Below are 21,137 nucleotides of genomic sequence, written 5' to 3'. Positions count from 1 at the left end.
TGTACTACGCTGTCTTATTATATTACGCACATAGCTAGTTTATTCATTATAGGATAAACCATAAAAAATGATTTGTATGAGGAAATGCAGAGGCGAGAAAGTAAAGTCAAAGCATACCTTTTTCATTTTAACATCACTCAATGGTGATATTTAAAATAGTAATGATAATAATAATAGTGTAAGACAGTACCTCAGAATCCCAAGGTGATTCTTCATCTTCATCTTGTCCTAATCCTAATGATGACTTTATAACTATAAAATGTAGTCACAGGTACATTAATGTGAACATATATTACTATGCATTTTAAGTACACATTCAGTCGTGCTTATTTCCATAAAAGTAATAGCAGAAAAGAATTCAGGGGAACGAAGCATTTGCAAGAAGAAGCAGTTGTTAGTAGTGGGGATACTTTTGCCCAAAAGATAGGAAAAAATGCTTAAAAGAAATGAATATCACATTTGGATCGACACATGTTAGATTTCTTTATAGCAGAGCTTAAGCTAGAAAGAATTCATAGATAGTCACTAAATTACCACTTATATTATTCTGGTGTGCTCCATCAACACAAGTCAAATTACCATTGTTTGCTTGGTCTTGTGGAGCACTTTCAATAATATCCACATGATTTTCTCTTTTTCGAATGGCTGGCTTGGTTGCTTCTTTCTATTAAAAAAAGAAAGAAAAAAGAAAAGAAAAACCCAACTTCAGAAAACATCCTATTCATTTACTCATTGACTCACTCACTCAGTCCATCCGTAGGTAAGACAAGAAAACTTTACTGTAGCCGTCATAGGCACAGACCCAGGGGAAGCTGGAAATAGAAATGAAACATTTTGTCCTACATTCTAGTAGGAGTATAATACATGAAAAATAACAACAGAAAAGTACCGCTCTCCACTTCGACACCTGACGTGAATAAAGTATAGTAAGGGCACAAAAGAGACAACAATCCGTTGTATAAGGGAAGCTCAGCAGATACTGCAAAGATAGGGCTGCATCTTGAAAGTTATACAAGGTGCTGAGGGAAGGCATGAAGGGGATTCCAGAAGGGCAGCAGGAGCAAAAGCCGGAGGTGTGAAACAACATATTGTAAGTGAGGGCAGCAAAGGAATGAGGTAAGCCTGGAACTCTGAGAAAGGGATGGAGAGACAACTGCAGAATCAGAACCAAATCAAAGAAGGCACATGTTATGCTAGCAGATGAATTCTACCCTCACGTAATGGGGAGTCACTCAGGAAGCAGAGGTGTTGCATCATCACAATTCTAGTTTACAACAGCCACTCGGGCTGCAATTTATGATATTGAGGACTTCCGTTTCTTTCTAGGATCCTATCCATCAGCCTGTCTTGTGTCACAGCATAGCCTCTCCCCGGTGCCTCCAAACCCACAAAGGCAGCTGCCAACAATAGGTCACTTTGTAGCTTCCCCTAGGTGGCTCCTGGTTGGGCACAACAGCAGCTGACTTGGGCCTGCCCCACAGCCCCTCCCAAGAGGCCCCAAATCCAACACACCTGGGGATCAGTTTCAGCAACACCAGAACATCACCAAAATAGCTCCATAATGACACGCCCAATCCATGGACTGAGCAGACACGGGAGCCCTGCTACAGCCGATCTCACTCTGTGGGGTCAGCCCACACACAGGGGTTCATCTACTGTAGTCACAGCCAGTCGTCCTGAGGGTCAATTCCACACCCAGATGTGCCAACAGCAATAAGGCTCAAGTACAACAGGAGGGCACACACCACCCACACGAGCTTCTGGAGCACCCGGCTCAGGTGACCGGGGAGACTGTACCACTGGGCCCCACACGACACCTGGTATGTAAGGCAATACTGTCAAGACGAGGAGAATTAGCAGATCTACAGAATACAGAGAAACAAACACAGAGAGGCAGTGAAAAAAGGAGAGAAAGAAACATTTCTCTAATGAAAGAACAGGATAAAACTCTAGAAAAAGAGGTAAACCAAACGGAGACAAGCAATATACCAGATACAGAGTTCAAAATACTGATTATAGGGATGCTAGATGAAATTAGGGGAAGAATAGACAAAGTAAGTAAAACTTCAACGGAGAGACAGCAAACATAAAAAGGACACAGAAATCGTTTAAAAAAAGTCTGAAATGAAAAATACAATATCTGAAATGAATAATTTATAGATGGAATCAGCACCACATTTGGTGAAGCAGAGGTTCAATAGTGATTTGGTAGACAAGGTAGCACAAACACCCAATCAGAACAGAGAAAAAATGAATATAAAAATATAAATAAAACAGAAAGTGCTTTAAGGGATGTCTGAGACAATATCAGGTGTAACAACATACGTAAGGCTATCTAAAGGAGAAGAGAGAGAGAGAGCAGGAATTGAAAACCTATTGGAATACACAATGATGGAAACCTTTCCTAACCTGGAGAAGGAGATAGACACACAAGCGTAGGAAACACAAAGAGTTCCAAACAAAATGAACCCAAACAGGTCCACACCAAAACATATCATAATTAAAATTCCAAAGGGTTAGGACATGGAGAGAATATTAAAACCATCAAGAGAAAAGTAGTTAGTCACGTACAATGGAGATCTCATAAGACTGTCAGGTGATCTCTCAAGAGAAAATTTGCAGGTCAGAAGAGATTGGCAAGAAATATTGAAAGTGATGAAAAGCAATAATCTACAACCAAGATTACTATTACTGCATCCGGCCAGGCTCTCATTTCGAATCAAAGGAGAGGTAAAGACTTGCCAGAGAAAAAGATGATGGCATCAGCACCAACAAACCAGTATCAAGAAATGTGAAACGAGGACTTGAAAAAAGAAGTAGAAGTAGAAAGAGGAAGAGGAGGAGGAGGAGGAAGAGGAGGAGGAGGAGGAGGAGGAGGAGGAGGAGAAATATGAATAATAAAATGGCAATAATTACATACGTATAAAAATTACTTTAAATGTAAATAGGTTAAATGTTTCAGTCAAGACATAAGGTGGCAGAATGGATAGGACTACAAGAGCCATATATATGACATCAAACTCAAAAATTTTTGCACAGTAATAGAAACCATCAACAAAATGAAAACACAACCAGATGAATGGGAGAAGGTATCCAAAACACATAAGGAACTCATAAAACGTAACACCAAAAGACAATGCAATTACAAAATGAGAAGAGTACTTGAATAGACTTTTCTCCAAAGAGGTCACACAGATAGCCAAGAGACATACGAAAACACGCTCAGTGCCACTAATCATCAGAGCGATGCAAATTAAAAGCACAATGAGCTACCACCTCACACCTGTCAGAATGGCCGTCATCAATAAATCAACAAACAACCAATGTTGATGAGGATGTGAAGGGAAGCCCCGTGCACTGTTGGTGGGACTGCAAATCTGACCAGACACAATGGAAAACAATATGGAAGCTCCTCAAAAATTTGAAAATAGAACTACCAGGTGGCATAGCAATCCCACTTCTGAGTTTTTCTCCGCAGAAATCCCAAACACTGATTTGAAACATGTATGCATCTGTATGGTTATATTTACATAATTTACAATACTCCAGATTAAGAAATAACTGAAGTATCCATCGTAGTGGATAAAGAAGAAGTGGTACATATACACAACAACATACTACTTGGCTGTAAACAAAGAACAAAATCTTACCATTTGCGACAATGTGCGTGGACCTAGAGGGTATTATTCGAAGTGAAAAAAGTCAGATAGAGAAAGGCAAACACCACATGATTTCACCTATTGGTGATATGTAAAAAAAAAATAAATGAACATAGAAAAAAGAAACAAACTCATAGGTGCAGAGAACTAACTGATCGTTGCTCAGAGGGAAGAGTATTGGGGAACAAACTGAAAAGGTTAAAGGGTTAAGAAGTACAAATTGGCAGTTATAAAATAGTCATGTAGATGTCAAGTACAGCACAAAGATATAGTAAATAACACTGTAATAACTAAGTATGGTGTCAGGTATACCACACTAATCAGGGTACCACTTTACACATTATAGAAATGCCTAACTACTATGCTGTACACCTGAGGCTGACATCATTGAATGTCAACTATAACAGAAATGAAAAATTTTACATTTAAACTAAAAACTTTCTGAAATTTGATATTTTATTATGTAGTTTTTAAGAATCTCTGCTTTTCACCAGAGTAAAGAAAGGATCCTGTCTTTTGCAGACACGGCTCCTTTCTTTACTTTGGTCAATGCATCATGGTCAATGGGCATAAAATCTCACGGACATGTTTTTATAGGGAGCAGCTAAGAGCATCATCAGCTTTGGAGCCAAGTGGATTTTGCATCAAACCCTCAAACTTCTCCCTGGCTACTGCAAGACATGCTGCCTAGATTGCCTTGGACTCCATTTCCTTATCTCTGAACATGAGGATTCCCTTCCTTGACAAAGCTATTCTGAGGATTAAATCAGATCATGCTTGTTACAGAATAGGTACAGAACAAGTGTTGATTTTACTATGGAGTATTTCAGCATATCAGTTAAATGAAAATCTGTGTCGCTCTTGCTTATACGGGCACAGGGGCCCACGCATCAAAAACCATGTAATCAAACACGCCATTAAAACACTAAACTTGAAAAAAAAAAAAAGAATCTCTGCTTTTCAAATTGGTTATTATTTTATACAAAACATATACTCTTCAATTAGATAAAGACATTTAAAATATTCACAATGCAATGATTTAGAACATAGTGGAATCCCTTTGTAATATGGGTTTTGAGATAGACAACATGAATTCTAAACTTTCAAAACTTCTACTATTATTTTAAGTCTAAATGATGAACCTGGTATACCGGAAACTAATATAAAATAATATGGAATGTCCACGGGATGTAAGTGAAAAAATAATGGAGAAAACACTCCCTCCTAACAAGTATACCATACCAACATACATAGCGTAAAAAAATAAAACTATATGTCATATGCTATATAGTTTTAAAACTGAAAGGTATCAGGAAGAATTCATGACTGTTACAATGAGTACCTGATCCATTAAAGATTCCATTTAGGCACGAGTATGATAAAAGTCAGGCTGGTATAACGTAAAAGTCACATTAAGAATCCTTACCTTTAACCAAATTGCATATCTCCGTCACTGTGGGAAAACTCCCTATAGAATTTTACTATCACAATACATTTCCCAGACCCTTCTTTTCTCAGCTCCCAACTTCGATACTTACTAAAGTTAAAAGAACAACAACAAAACAACGAAGCATCAAATGGTCATATGTTATCAAATGGTTCACCTTGACCAATTTTCCATAACAAACATAAAACAATGATAGGTGGAGCACTACTAAATTTTACAACTCGGCGCTACACAAAACTAAATTAAGAGCACAACAGTTAATTTCACACAGGAGCCTTTTACCTTGGTACCAACATCGAAGAGTTCATCGTCTGACGTAGACCATGAATCATCACTGCCAGGTTTCCAGGAAAGACTTCCGGGGAAAGATACACAACAGACACAAGTGAGTTCATTTCTTTACAAAGGCAGCAACAACAACAACAAAAGGAGTACAATTCAGCTATCTGCATATGAAATGAAGTTTCTTGATACGATTAAAATTTAGATGATGTTCTAGAAAAGCTATCAGTTATCTATTGCTGCCTCCACCACTCCCAACTCGTGCAATATTTAATGAAGATACACTCTAAGTTTCCATAACAAAAAACGACAGCAAACATGTTGGCAACACCTGAGAGTACCTTGTTTTCACCAAAGTCCTGAAGGCTGAATTGAAAACGCAATTAATAGCTGACAATAGGAACCTGAACTGGGACAAAAGCAATGACCTAAATCAAGATAGAATGATACACTGAGCCTTCTCCACGGTCTGTCCCTGGTTCAAAGATTAATCTGTGTGGGTCAAAAACGGCAGTCTTGCTTCTTTAACATAGAAAGCAGTTACTAAACTTATCCCATTCCTTGTTTTCACTCAAAAACACTACAGTGAGGTCCCTGAAATGCATGAAATGTTTGCAACTTACATGTACAAAAGTCAAAGAACAAATATGTACGTTGTTAGCCTCCCCACTCCCAGATCACTTGTCCGCAAAGCTTCCTGGCAATCTCCAACCTTGAAAACTTCAGCCTACGAAGGCATAGACTCCTGAAACAAGGTTGGGCTCAAATGACCCACAGTAGGAGTTCTCTATTTCCCTGTTCCTGGAAAACAAGCTAAATGGAGCCTCAGTCATCCACTCCCAACACAGGCACGTTACCACCTACCCAACTCCATTACTGGTTTCACAATCAGTCCTCCCTCTGCCCAACCCTCCATCTCCATGGGAAGGACATCAGCGCGTTGGGCAAAGAGGTAGAGGTGACAAGACACCTGCCGTGGTGTCTTGTGCTGATCTATGTAGTTCAGCAATCTCCAGTGCCTTTGGACTCAAGGGGACCCCCTCTGTAATTTCGGGTGCAGGTGGATGATACCACATTCCTACTTGCTATAAAGAGAATGTTTCCAGAGGCTCAAAGGTTTAATATGTTTTCATACAAACCTTAAATTTTGCTGGTTCCTCCAATTCAACAAACAAAACAGCAGCAACCTGTTCAGGCAGGACGCCCTTGAGCCCCTTATTTTAATCTGCTTTTTTAGACAACTACCAACATCCTGTGTCCTTCCTTCCTGTAATTTCTCTTTACCTTGTCATACCCTAACATTCTGATCTCTTTTCCCTCATCTGATCTCTATCTAATCTCTGCTCTAAGAGCCTTATTCCTATCCCAACCTGTGTTGTTCCTCTTGAAACGTGGATTCCCCTGCTAATTCCATTCTTAGCCTCTTCCATTGCATTCACTAGAGCTTTCCATAATTAAAACACTCACCCAAAGGATGATAAAGAAGGAAGTGTACTGGGCTTAGAAACCTATACTAATCTCATTTCATCACTCACTGTACTCAAAGAAGTCACTTCAATCTCTTACAGTTCAAACTCCTCATGTGATCAACCACTTGACCAAAACATTAATGGCAGCATGAAATACTAGGGGGTGTTTTGAATAATTAATTGATAACATTCATTCAACACCTGGAATTCTATGTACTTTTGATTCTGTCAAGAAAAATGGAGAATACTTAGCTGGCAGAAGTGGAAAAAAATAACACAACAACAGCAACAAAACTACCCCGAGTAAAGCAGAGAAAAAGGTAAAAAATCAAGAAAAGTCATGGAAGAAGGAAGAAAGACTCTGGAAAAAGAGAAAAAACTTCCTAGAACAAGGTAAAGGTATTAGCCAGAAGGAAAACACAGTCTGAGGAGTCAGTAAGTAGAGAAGTCAATTAGAAATATCCTCTCAATTTGTGCTGAATTAGCACAACAGTCTATACATAGATGATCTTCACTTACAGAACAACAATTCGTCCCAAGAAGGGTACATCGCATTATACCTGAAAACATTTATCTGATTAGGTCTTGCTTATGTACAACCTGTGGTTCTGTGGCCACAGCGAACTGACATCTGCCCTCAACACTGATGGTGAAAACAAGGTTCTCGTGACTGCTGCAATTGTCAAGTACATTAAGACAAAAGCTTGGGCTAACTGGGCTTGATAGGAAACTTCTAAATCAGCATTAAGGCATCACTAAACGGGACTCTCTGAGGCCACCTGACGTGCACCTGAATCTTGAATCCAGACCTGTCCAGGCACTTCTCAGTACAGGCTGAGGGACAAGAGAACGGACTTGGGAAGCCAAGCAGGCTGAAGGTCACATCACGGGTTAGCCACTTGGTAACTATGGAACCAAGTGTCAATTAATCCACCTCCTGGAACCACACTCCTCTAATGAATAAAAACAGCCGAACAGCACAGCTACTTTGCAAATCAACTGTGCCGATGACCTGGGATAACCAATGGTAGGCACATAGTATAGGGTCTAGCCCAGAGCAGAACACTCATTAAAGCTTACTGGCTTCTCTCCGCAGTCTCTTAGTTAACATGCAATTTTAGAAATCCATAAAATCCTACCTGCTTGCAGGGTCGCATTGAGAACACTCATCCACTGTTAAAAGAAAAAAAATTCAAATACATTGTAAATACACAATAGAAAAACACAGAACTTTGAAAGCGTCAGATTCAAGTGATGTAAAAATATTTGTTTGGGAACACCCCTGAAGACTATAGTAGAGTGAATGTTACTGATACAACTGGTGGGCAATTAATACATGAAGAACTTTTACTTCCTCTGCTGTATATCTGTGTGTGTGTGTGTATATATTTATATTTATATATTTATATACATACACATATACACAGATATATATATATATATATATATATATATATATATATATATATATATATATACATATATACATATGTACCTATATATGTGTGCATGTATGCATATATACTCCCCAGGGTACGTGAAATACTAGTCTAAATGGATTCACCCTTTCTCCTTATTCCCTTTCTTATTTCCTTATGTTACTCTGATTGAGGAAGAATGCCAATGTCTTGCTAAAACTTATTCCATTTGGCTGTGAGTTGCGTAAACATAAAGCAGATTTTGCTACAAAATGACTATAGGAAATTCATAACTACGATCAACCTACACAGAGGTGGGCTAGGGTTGAACTCTTTCTGTTTTTTTTTATTTCCTTCTTTGCTTTCTCTGTTTTCTTGTAGCTGTGATTCACACAATTCATGGAGGGAAGAATTATGTAAGAGGAACACACCTACAACCTGCGTCTTTCGTTTGTCTATTACGGGCATCTGTCCAAACTCTGTGGGTGCTGACAGAGGTCTCATTGAGTGTGTGGCAAATGGCCTTTTATCACCAAATTTCGAATCCCCGGATATTTGACAAGTTCCATGATTGAAAGTCAAAGAAGTAGAATCCCAGCTGGAAAAATCTGAAAATAAAATTTTCGTTTATGAGGAGGTAAAAATAACACAAAGTTGACCATATTGTAAAACTTCCTTCTTCAGAGAAGCAGTCCCACGTCCTCCTTTCTCCCAAACACTCTACTCCTTCAGAGCTCATTTTATTTTAGGTGTCCTATACTTGCCATTCACGTAAGTTAAGTTGAATTAACTATTGTCACTCAGCAATTTCTGTTATATAATGTGGTTCCAATTAAAGCTTTTCTTCTTATTACTTAACATGGTGCTGTGTGTGACATTTTTTGTCATTATCAAAAGTTATGTCTAACCGCTTATCTTAATTTTAAATATGTGTGACAAACATGGATTTAAAAAACTTTCATTGAATGGTACAATTCCAAATAAGAAACTACTTATTACAAGAAAATGGTCTTTTCTAAATGCCCCAATATCTTCAGAATTCATTTTTAAGCCTTAGATAAACAGATATTCACATGACAAATTACAGTCCTGGGCGACCTTATTGTTTACAAAGAAAAATGGGATCAAACGAGGTCCCCATGAGCTCCAAAGAGTACAGGGTACCATGAGACAGAAAATGAATATATAACAAAAGTATTTTCCTTTTGTTTTTTTAAACAATATTCTCAGCTTAAAACTTTTTAAGAGAAGTGAAAGAAAAACACAATTGTAGAAGTGAAGCTTTAAAGCCTCTTTTATCACTTCACATCCAGGAAGCCCGTACATCATTTAAAACGGTGGTTTCCAATGTCATGTGAGAATCCGTGAAGTCCCAAGGTCTGTCAGTCGAGGGGCCCGAAAAGGTCAAAGCTATTTTCACAGAAAGACTGAATGTCATTTGCCATTTTCACTCTCATTCTCTTCTAAGTGTACAGTAGAGCTTTCCACAGCCGTGATATCACAGCTCTGATGGTGACATCATAGCTCTATGGTTACTGGGTCGTAGCTCCAATGGCTCACGGAATGCATGACTGTGTGTGCTCCTATTTTAAATTGTTCAGTTTTTATTTCTAATATTGTAACTATCTATGGAGACTACCGACTTAAAAATATTCTTTGGAATTCTCAATAATTTTTAATAGCATAAAAGCATCCCAAGGCACAAAAGCTTCAGAATTGTTATTTTCAAAGATTGTGTCTACCAAATATTCATTACCATTAATTACTTCTCCCATTTTTAATAATCGAAGACACCATAGGCGCACGTACACACATAGCCAGTGTCTGCTCAGCAGAACATCTGGTTTTAAGACCATCAGTGTTACAACACTAAGAGGAAGTAAAGTTAAAAAGAATTGTCATGGTAGCAACTGGAGATTACTTGGGTAAATGTTAAAATTCAAATGACCATTTGAAAACGCTGGAAAAATCTTCCAGTGTGATCATTGGTAACCCGTATTAAGTACAGGGATTCCAAACTGGGACATTTAGGGTATCGAACAAACGGAGAACTATCTTAGTGAAGTCACCGTTTTAAAATCTCATTTTCTTATTCCTGTGAATACCTTTTCATCAAACACCGATACTAACAATGACATCACGTTATTTATGTCAAATCCTTCCATTAAATTTGTAACAAAAAAAAAGGAATGAGGAAGAGAAGACTGCAAGCATGTCACATGTCCTTGCGTACTCCTTCCCAAAATTAAATTGGTATTACAAAGTGTACCTGGTCTGAAGGGTTGCACATCGTCCATTCCTATAGGTTTGTACGGAACAGGATCTTCCACTTCAATGCTCGGCTGAAGGGGTTAGGAAACAACATGATTAGTAACTAATGGACACTTCATGCAATCTCTAGTTAACAATTCAGGATAACAATATTAATGTTATAATCTCCAAGAAAAGGACTTTTTGAAAAATATGTATTTAAGCAAATATTAGTTTGGTACATGTGATAGTGCAGTTTGTGCAATTTTTTTTAAACGTTGTAAACCGCAATTACTCTTGCACCGAACTAATACCTTGAAAAGTGTATTTCCTATAACTTGAAATATTTCTAATGATACATTCTTTTTGTTTGTTTGTTTTTTTAGTGTTAAAACAAGATACTTGCTTGACATGGTAAGAAACCTTGGTGTATGTCCTGTTGAGTGTAAACAGAACATTTTAGAACCTACTTCATCTAGGTCAACAAGAGCTTGGAAAAACCAAACTCTTATTTGATAAAAATTTTGATAGGAAAAATGATTAAATAGAATGACAAAGTTGTAAGAAAAGCTTTTTGTTAAATTATATTTAAATAAACAATAGGAAAAACATTATATATAGTTATGCAACTTTTCAAAAAAGTTTAATAAATTCTAATCAGGAAAAGATAAGAACATTTATTTACTAACCATCTCAAATATACCGGGCATCTGCCATGCACAGTTTATTTCTTTTCCACACAAACAACAAATATAAAAATGGTTTGATGCTGGTTAGCCCTCTTCCTGCTTCCTGACCATTCCAAGACACTAGAATAAAATGATGAACCCACACGATCCATTGCTGTCCCTGCCCAGCAGGTTTCGCTCCTAGACCTTCAAATGACTGGCTCCTTCTCATGCTTCACGTGGCAGTATCCCACACAGACATTTACTTCAGGTCAAAACACTGAGCTCACACCAACAGAGCCTCAAGTACCGAAACACTACACATCAACAGGGTATCGCCTATCACAGTCTCCTGAAGTTTAGCATCCCCCAGATTAGAAATCCACATGCCCCTTCTAACTTTTCCACTCTATTCTTGACACTACTGCCATTTGATTGTCCTTCAGGTTTACAAAAAGTGTCCCCACCATTTGGTAAGTCACTACCGCCCACTGTGATCATTGATTTTACATTTCTATAGCTCCCTTTACACTTCGCAAAGTGTTTTCACATTTGTTACCACATTAGTTCATTTCACACCCTGAAAGGTAGGCATAAGTACCTTTATGATGAATGAGGTCACTGACATCCAACAGATTAAAAAGAAGTTTCCCCCAGATCCCACAGCTAGTAAGTGACCTATCCAGGGTTCTAGTGTGTTCTTATCTTCAAACACAGTGTCTACACCAGTAGGCAGCAGTTGCCTATATCAGAAGATCACACTCCTCCTCTCTCTTTTCACAGCTGTCATCTCACATTGGCTCATCATTACTTTGTACTTCTATTACTACAAGCATGGTTGCCATCAAGATACTCAATGCATGCTATTTTAACTGAACAGGGCAGTTGTTGTGTATTAAAGCAGCACTCGGCCGATTGTTGTTAGTATGATCCTACATAGTATTACTATTAACAATGCTCTTCCTTCCCTGGAAAAGTTCCTTGCAGATCTATTGCAGAATACAAATACAATAATACTTGCATATAGCAGGCATTATCTTTTCAAGTTCCAAGGTATAAAAAACCCTAAATTCCAAATTCTTTCTTTCTGAATCTCATTAGGACATTTACACAACCATAAAAACCACAGAATCATGCATTTGGACATACTTCAAGCTGGAATAATGCTTTAGCTTTTAGGTGAACTTAACTTCAGAACCCAACTGATTCCTTATGACTTGGAAGCCTTCTTGTTTTATACTATTCTACACCGACCGCCTTAAGTGAACCTTGCAAGTTAGCAGAATTGTACTACGCTGTCTCATTATATTAAGCACATATGTATTTTATTAATTATAGGCTAAACCATAAGAAAATAATTTAGGTGGGGAAATGCAGAGGTGAGAAAGTATAGTCAAAGCATACCTTTTACGTTTTAACATCACTGAATGGTGATATTTAAAATAATAATGATAAAAAATGACAGTACCTCAGAATCCCAACATGATTTCACAGCTCCTTTTCCGAATCTTAATGCTGATATTTTAACTATAAAATGTAGTCACAGAACATTAATATGAACATATATCACTACGAATTTTAAATACACATTCAAAAATATTTCCATAAAAGTAATAGCAGAAAAGAATTTCGGGGGGCCGAAGCATTTGCAAGAAGAAGCAGTTGTTAGTAGTGGGGATACTTTTGCAAAAAATATAGGAAGAAATGCTTATAAGAAATGAAAATCACAGTTGGATCTACACGTGTTAGATTTGTGTATAGCAGCACTTAAGCTAGAAAGAATTCATAGATAGTCACTAAATTATCACTTGTATTATTTTGGTATGCTCCATCAACACAAGTCAAGATATCAGTTTTTGTTTGCTCTTGTGGAGCACTTTCAATAATATCCACACCATTTTCTCTTTTTCCAGTTGCCGGCTTGGTTGCTTCTTTCTATTAAAAAAAAGAAAAGAAAAACCCAACTTCAGCAAACATCATATTCATTTACTCGTTCACTCGCTCACTCAGTCCTTCTGTCAGTAAGACAACAAACCGCTATCGTAGCCATCGAATCATAGGCATAGACCCAGGGGAAGCTGGAAATAGAAATGAAAGATTTTGTCCTATATTCTAGTAGGGGTCGATATATTACAATTCGTGAAAACAATCAGAAAGGAAAGTACCACTCTCCAGTTCTACACCTCAGATGAAGAAAGTAGAGTACGGGCACAAAAGAAACAACAATCAGTTGTACCAGATGCTGCAAAAATAGGGCTGCATCTTGAAAGACATACGAGGTACTGAGGGAAACCATGAAGGAGAGTCCAGAAAGGGCAGCGGGCGCAAAAGCCTGCGTATAAAATAACATATTGTAGGTGAGGGCAGAAGAAGAATGGGGTTAGCCTGGAACTCTGAGAAAGGGATGGAGAGACAACTGCAGAATCAGAACCAAATCAAAGAAGGCGCATGTCATGCTAGCAGATGAATTCTACACTCACGTAATGGGGAGTCACTCAGGAAGCAGAGGTGTTGCATCATCACAATTCTAGTTTACAACAGCCACTCGGGCTGCAATTTATGATATTGAGGACTTCCGTTTCTTTCTAGGATCCTATCCATCAGCCTGTCTTGCTTCACAACATAGCGCCTCGCAGGTGCCTACAAACTCACAAACGCAGCTATCCATAGCAGGTCACTTTGTAGCTTCCCCTAGGTGGCTCCCGGTTGGGCACAAGCAGCAGCTGACCTGGGCCTGCCCCACAGCCCCTCCCAAGAGGCCCCAAATCCAACACACCTTGGACCAGCTTCAAGTGACACCAGAACATCACCAAATTAGCTTCACAAATGACACGCCCAAGCCATGGACTGAGCAGACACCGGAGCCCTGCTACAGCCGATCTCACTCTGTGGGGTCAGCCCACACACAAAGGTTCATCTACTGTAGTCACAGCCAGTCGTCCTGAGGGTCAATTCCACACCCAGATGTGCCAACAGCAATAAGGCTCAAGTACAACAGGAGGGCACACACCACCCACACGAGCTTCTGGAGCACCCGGCTCAGGTGACCGGGGAGACTGTACCACTGGGCCCCATGCGACACCTGGTATGTAAGGCAATACTGTCAAGATGAGGAGAATTAGCAATCTACAGAATACAGAGAAACAACAATAAAGATGCAGTGAAAAAAGAAGACAGAAAGAAACATTTCTCTAACGAAAGACCAGGAAAAAACTCTAGAGAAAGAACTAAACACAAGAACTAATGGACACAAGCTATCTACCAGACACAGAGTTCAAAATACTACTTCTAAGGACGCTCAGTGAACTTTGGGGAAAAATAGATAAACGTTGTAACACTTCAACCGAGACAGCAAACATAAAAAATGGACATGGAAATCATTAACAAAACTCAACTATGAAAAATACAACATCTGAAAAGAGTAATTAATAGATGGAATCGGCACCAGATTTGGTTGAGGCAGACGTTCAAATCAGTGATTTGGAAGACAAGATAGCAGAAAACACACAATCAGAACAGAAGAAAAAGATATGAAAAATGATTATGAGTAAAAAAAAAAGAGAGAGAGAATACTTTAAGGGACTTCTGGGACAAGATAAAGTGTAACAGAACTCGTAGGGCTATCAAAAGGAGAAGAGAGAGACAGAAAGGAATTGAAAACCTATTTGAGTAAATAATGACGGAAATCTTCCCTAACGTGTTGAAGGAAACACAAGTGTAGGAAACACAGAGAGTTCCAAACAAAATAAAGTCAAACAGGCCCACACCAAGACATACCAGAATTAAAACGCCAAAAGGTAAAGACACAGAGAGAATATTAAAACCAGCAAGAGAAAAGCAGTTAGTTATATACAAGGGAGCTCGCATAAGACTGTCAGGTGATCTCTCAAAAGTAAATCTGAAGGCCAGAGGAATGGGCAAGAAATATAGAAATGTGATGAAACGCAATAATTTACAACCAAGAGCACTGTATCCGGCAAGGCTCTCATTTAGAATCAAACGAGAGGTAAAGAGCTTGCCAGAGAAAAAGGAGGTGATGCAGTTCAGCCCCAGGAAACCACTATTACAAGAAATGTAAAACCACGACTAGAAAAAAAAGGAGGAGGAGAAGTAGGAGGAGGAGGAGGAAGAGAAGGAGGAGAAGACGGAAAAAGAGCAGGAGGAAGAGCAGGAGGAGGAGAAGAAAAGTGAATAATAAAATGCCAATAACTATGTACCTACAAATAATTACTTTAAATGTAAATAGATTAAATGCTCCAGAAAGGACATAAGGTAGCTGAATGGTTAAGAATGCAAGACCCATATACACGACAATCAAACTACAAAATTTCTGCACAGCAAAGGAAACCAACAACAACATGAAGTCACGAGCGGGTGAATGGAGAAGATATTTGCCAATGATATATTTGATAAAGGGTTGACATCCAAAACATATAAGGAACTCATAAACCTTAACACCAAAAGACAAACAATGCGATTACAAAATGAGAAGAGTACCTGAATAGACTTTTCTCCAAAGAGGTCACACAGATAGCCAAGAAACATACGAAAACATGCTCCGTGTCACTAATCATCAGAGCAATGCAAATTAAAAACACAATGAGCTACCACCTCACAACTGTCAGAATGGCCATCATCCATGAATCAACAAGCAACAAGTGTTGTTGAGGATGTGAAGAAAAGAGTCCTTGTGCACTGTTGGTGAGACTGCAAATCCAAGCAGACAATGGAAAACAATATGGAAGTTCCTCAAAAATTTAGAAATAGAAGTACCATGTGGCACAGCAGTCCCTCTTCTGGGTTTTCCTCCACAGAAACACAAAACACTAATTTGAAAAGCAATATGCATTTCTATGGTTGTTGCCGCATTATTTTCAATAGTCCAGATAAGAAAGTAACCAAAGGATCCATCATCTTGGATAAAGAAGAAGTGGGACATATATATAACAAAATACTACTTGTCTGTAATAAACAATAAGTACTTATCGTTTGTGACATGTGTGGGCCTAGAGGGTATTATTCTAAGTGATAAAAGTCAGATAGAGAAAGACAAATACCACCTGATTTCACGTATTGGTGATATGCAAAAAATAAAAAATAAATGAACATAGAAAAGAGAAACAAACTTATAGATGCAGAGAACTAACTGATCGTTGCCCGGTTCGAGAATTGTTGGGGGAATGCTTGAAATGGAAAAAGGATTAAGAAGTACAAAGTGGCAGTTATAAAATAGTCATGAAGATGTCAAGCACAGCACAGAGAATACAGTAAATAACATTGTAATAACTAAGTACGGTGTCAGGGATACCACACTAATCGGGGTACCAGTTTACACATTATATAAATGCCTACCCACTATGCTGTATACTTGAGGCTGACATCATGGAATGTCAACTATAACAGAAATGAAAAATTTTACATTTAAGAAGCGAAACTAAAAACCTTCTGAAATTTGACATTTTAGTATATGGTTTAAGAACCTCTGCTTCTAAAATTAGTTATTATTTTAAGCAAAACATGTACTCTTCAATTAGATGAAGACAGTTAAATATATTCATAATGTAATGATTGAGGACATAGTGGAATCCCTTTGTAATATGGGTTTTGAGATAGAGAACTTGAGTTCTAAATTTTCAAAGTTTCTATTATTTTAGTCTAAATGATGAACCCAGAATACCTGAAACTAATATAAAATAATATTGAATGTCAACTGAATATAACTTAAAAAAAGAAAAAAAAAACATAGAGAAAACACTCACGCCTACCAACTATGTGATACCAAAATACAAAGTGTAATAAAATAAAAACTATATATTACATGCTACATAGTTTTAAAAACTGAAATGTATCAGGAAGATTTCATGACTATTACAATAAGTAAATGAATCCATTACAGATTTCACGTAGGCACGAGTATTATAAAAGACCCACTGATGTAATGTAAAAGTCACATTAAGATTCCTTACCCTTAACCAAATTGCATAGCTCCATCACTGTGGGAAACCTCCCAATAAAATTTAACTATCACTATGTATTTCCCAGCCCCTTCTTTTTTTCAGTCACCATGTTCAATACTTCCTAAAGTTAAGGGGAAAAAAGAAAGAGTGATGTCGTGAAAATGGCAGTGTGAGGTGTGCCTCTTGAAATCTTCCCTGGAATTTACAACAAGTTGAACAACTATCACTCCACAAAGGACTCCCTGTGCAGCAGACCGGCTAGACTAAGGGGCGTACTACTGCAATAGCCTACAGGTGGACAAATTGCTCGAGCGGTGGAGGAGAGAAGGGAGAAGTGCGGAGACGGGGCCATGCAGGCTCAGGACCCAGACCTAGCTTAGTGCTCCGAGCTCCCTGAGTCCCGGAACTAGTACAGCTACAGAAGAGGAAAGAACTCGTGCTACTAGGGCTCCGCTTATGGCCCACAGGGCTGAGAGGACAGCATATAACACAGCTGAACCCAACGTTAATGGCAGAGACCTCAGAGCAAAGACTGAGGGAAGAAGGATGAAAACAGTGGTAAGCCCTCACTGCAGAGTAAAGAATGGAAGACTCAGACACTGAGACTAGCTGCCCCCTCCCAACCCTCCCAGAGCTCGACCCGCCCCCACCTGCCCAGTGCTAGAAGCAGAACAGTAGCAGTGTCAGATCAAAAGAACAGAATATTTGCAGTTCTGAGAACTGTGGTCTGCAGTCAAGGACTCACAGCCCAAGTACTTCCAGCAAAGAGGAGGGAGCTGTGGAAGCAGGACCCGCTGAGGTGGTTGTCACCACCATTGCTCTGGGCCATCTCTCACAACCCACCGGTGCCACCCCTGTCCCCACCTATCTGGGTGGACCCCTGCAGGAATAAACAGAACTGCTGAAATGCAGGGGCTCTGAATCTGGTGCAGGAAGAGCTTTGGAACTTCAGAAGTTCTCCGCATTTCCCCACGGAGGCAGGGCCTTGTGACCCCAGCGAACTGTTCACAGAGGAGACGCCCGCCTTCCAGGGAATCCCACCACTGTGTGAGAAGCCGGAATAGCGCACAGAAAACATAACACTACAGTGTGAGACAGAACAAACGGCTGCAGTCGCACAGAAAATAAAACATTATCCCAAAACCTACTGGAAAGCAAAAGAAAGACCTCTTTCTATCAACCTGTTGCACAACCCACTCCTATAGATGTCTAGGAAGAGAAATAATAAATCATCAATTGCCATGAATAGCCATGGCAACAACACAGCTCAGAAAGAAATTGAAAAGTCTCCAGAAAATAAACTTAAAGATATGGAAATATGTGACTTAAATGACAGAGAATTCAAGATTACAGTTCTGAAAAAACTCAATGAGATGCAAGAAAACACAGACAGGCAGTTTAATGAATTCAGAAACATAATCAAGAACAAAATGAGTATTTTACAAAAGAGACTGAAATTTTAAAAAAGAACCAAATAGAATTTCTGGAGATTAAGAAATCAAAAGAAATGACAAATGAAACAGCCAGTTTAGGTCGTAGAGTTGACCAGATGGAGGAAAGAATCGGTGACATCGAAGCTAGAAATCTGGAAATCACAGGGATGGAAGAAGAAAGAGACTTGAGACTTAAAAGAAATGAAAGAACTCTACAAGAACTTTCTGACTCCATCAGAAAGAGCAATATAAGAATAATGGGCATACCAGAAGGGGAAGAAAGAGAGAAGGGAACAGAGAATATATGCGAACAAGTAGTCGATAAGAACTTCCCAAACTTATGGAAAGAACTGGATCCTTAAATCCAACAAACAAATGGAACACCTAATTATCTCAACCCCAACAGGCCTTCTCCAAGGCACATTATATTGAAGCTGTCAAAAATCAATGACAAAGAAAGAATCCTCAAGGCAGCCAGGGAAAAGAAGATGGTAACCTACAAAGGAAAGCCCATTAGATTGTCATCAGATTTCTTTAGCAGAAACTCTACGAGGCAGGAGGGAGTGGAACCAAATATTCAAACTATTGAAAGAGAGAAATGATGAGCCAAGAATAATATATCCAGCAAAAACATCTTTTAGATATGAAGGAGAAATAAAGACCTTTCCAGACATACAGAAGCTGAGAGAATTTTCTAATACACGGCCTACACTACAAGAAATGCTGAAGGAGGCTATTCGACCACCATCAACAGGGACAATTTGTGGCAACCAAAACATAAAAGTGGGGAGAGTAAAGGTCTGAACCGGAAAATGGGAATGGAGAAAGTAAGCATGCTGAAGAAAATGGAATACTCTAAATATCAAACTTTCTTTTACATAAACTTAATGGTAACCACTCAAAAAAAATCCAGAACTGAAATACATAATGTAATAAAAGAAGAAACAGAGGGAAAAATCATAGAATACCACCACATAGAAATAAGAGACAACAACGAAAAGGCAAAGAAACAATGGAGACACAGTCTTACCAGAAAAGAAAAGATAGAATGATAGGAAATCCTCACATATCAATAATCACCCCAAATGTAAATGGATTGAACTCACCAATAGAAAGGCACAGAGTAGCTGATTGGATCAAAAAACGAAACCCAACCATATGCTGCCTCCAAGAGGCACATCTCAGCTACAAGGACAAACATAGACTCAACGTGAAAGGATGGAAATTGACACTCCAAGCAAATGGTATCCAGAGAAAGTCAGGTGTAACCATACTGATTGATATCAGATGAAACAGACTTCAGGATAAAAAAGGTAACAAGAGACAAAGATGGACATTTCATAGTGATGAAGGGGACTATACAACAAGAAGACATAACAGTCATCAATATTTCTGCCCCCAATCAGGGAGCACCAAGATATACCAAGAAACTACTAACAGAACTAAAGGGAGAAATTGACCAAAACACAATTATACTAGGGGACTTAAATACATCATTGACAGCTATGGATAGATCATTCAAACAAAATAAATAAATAAATAGCAGCCCTAAATGACACATTAGATGAACTAGACATAATTGACATTTATAGAGCACTTCATCCTAAAACATCAGACTAAACATTCTTTTCGAGTGTACATGGAACATTCTCAAAGATAAATCATCTATTGGGACATAAAACTAGCCTCAGCAAATTTAAGAAGACTGAAATCATACCAAACATATTCTCTGATCACAAGGCTTTGAAATTGGATATCAACTGCAAAAAGAAAGCAGGAAAAACCACTAATACATAGAGATTAAACAACATACTTTTAAAGAACGACCTGGTCAAAGAAGAAATAAGAGGATAGATCAAAAGATACACAGAAGAGTGACATCATAGGAATGGCAGCAGCGAAGAGTGACATCATAGGAATGGCAGCAGCGAAGAGTGACATCATAGGAATGGCAGCACTCTTCTATGTATCTTTTGATCTATCCTCTTATTTCTTCTTTGACCAGGTCAATGGACTCTGCTCATCACACAGAAAAGGTAAGAGACTCGTTCGAGGATTACTTGAAGGTGGGCAAATTGGGCGAGCAGGGGAAGACAGAAGGGGGCGGAGTGGCGACCTCAGCCCGCATCTGCGGCTGTGGAGACACAGAGGATCCCAGGACAGAACAGAGACCACAAGAGCCAAGACATAGGCTCTTTCCCTGCATCCCACAGCTGATCTCTCCTGCCAAGAGAGCAGCATATCCAGCATTTGAGGCAGTCACCTCAGCTGAGACCTCCAGCTGGGCCCTAGGTCGGACAAAGGACATGATCAACACACCTGGGCCCCTCCGCCCACTCTCCCAATCCTACCCCTGCCTTTCCAGAGACTCACGCTGGCCCCTGAGCTGAAGAGCAGTGTCAGTTTACAGAGGAGTCAGAGCACTCAGGATCTGGGAGGACCCGGTTTGCAGCTCTGACTCAGGGAAGAGGCTGGGAAGAGTGTGACGCTACTGGGTTGGGAGAGAGAAGACTCCTCCATCTCCAGCTCTCACCTTTTCTGGCCTGCCTAGGGC

General features: G+C 39.1%; 1 protein-coding gene across 1 annotated transcript in view; it reads right to left on the bottom strand.

Annotated features, from left to right (window-relative positions):
- Nucleotides 1-12,960: 12,960 nt before the first annotated feature.
- Nucleotides 12,961-21,137, bottom strand: part of LOC308495623 (uncharacterized protein) — a gene marked incomplete at its 3' end in the record, with an annotated part of 43,227 nt that continues 35,050 nt past the window's right edge. Inside the window, exon 9 of the mRNA XM_081080592.1 lies at nucleotides 12,961-13,128. Within this exon, the coding sequence (XP_080936718.1) occupies nucleotides 12,961-13,128 (168 nt within the window). The remainder of the gene's footprint in view (nucleotides 13,129-21,137) is intronic.

Source organism: Rhinolophus hipposideros, assembly GCF_964194185.1.
Source record: "Rhinolophus hipposideros genome assembly, contig: HAP1_SCAFFOLD_207, whole genome shotgun sequence".
NCBI classification, from domain to species: domain Eukaryota; kingdom Metazoa; phylum Chordata; class Mammalia; order Chiroptera; family Rhinolophidae; genus Rhinolophus; species Rhinolophus hipposideros.
Note: the sequence above shows the minus strand (reverse complement) of the source record. Positions and strands in the feature narration are given on the sequence as shown.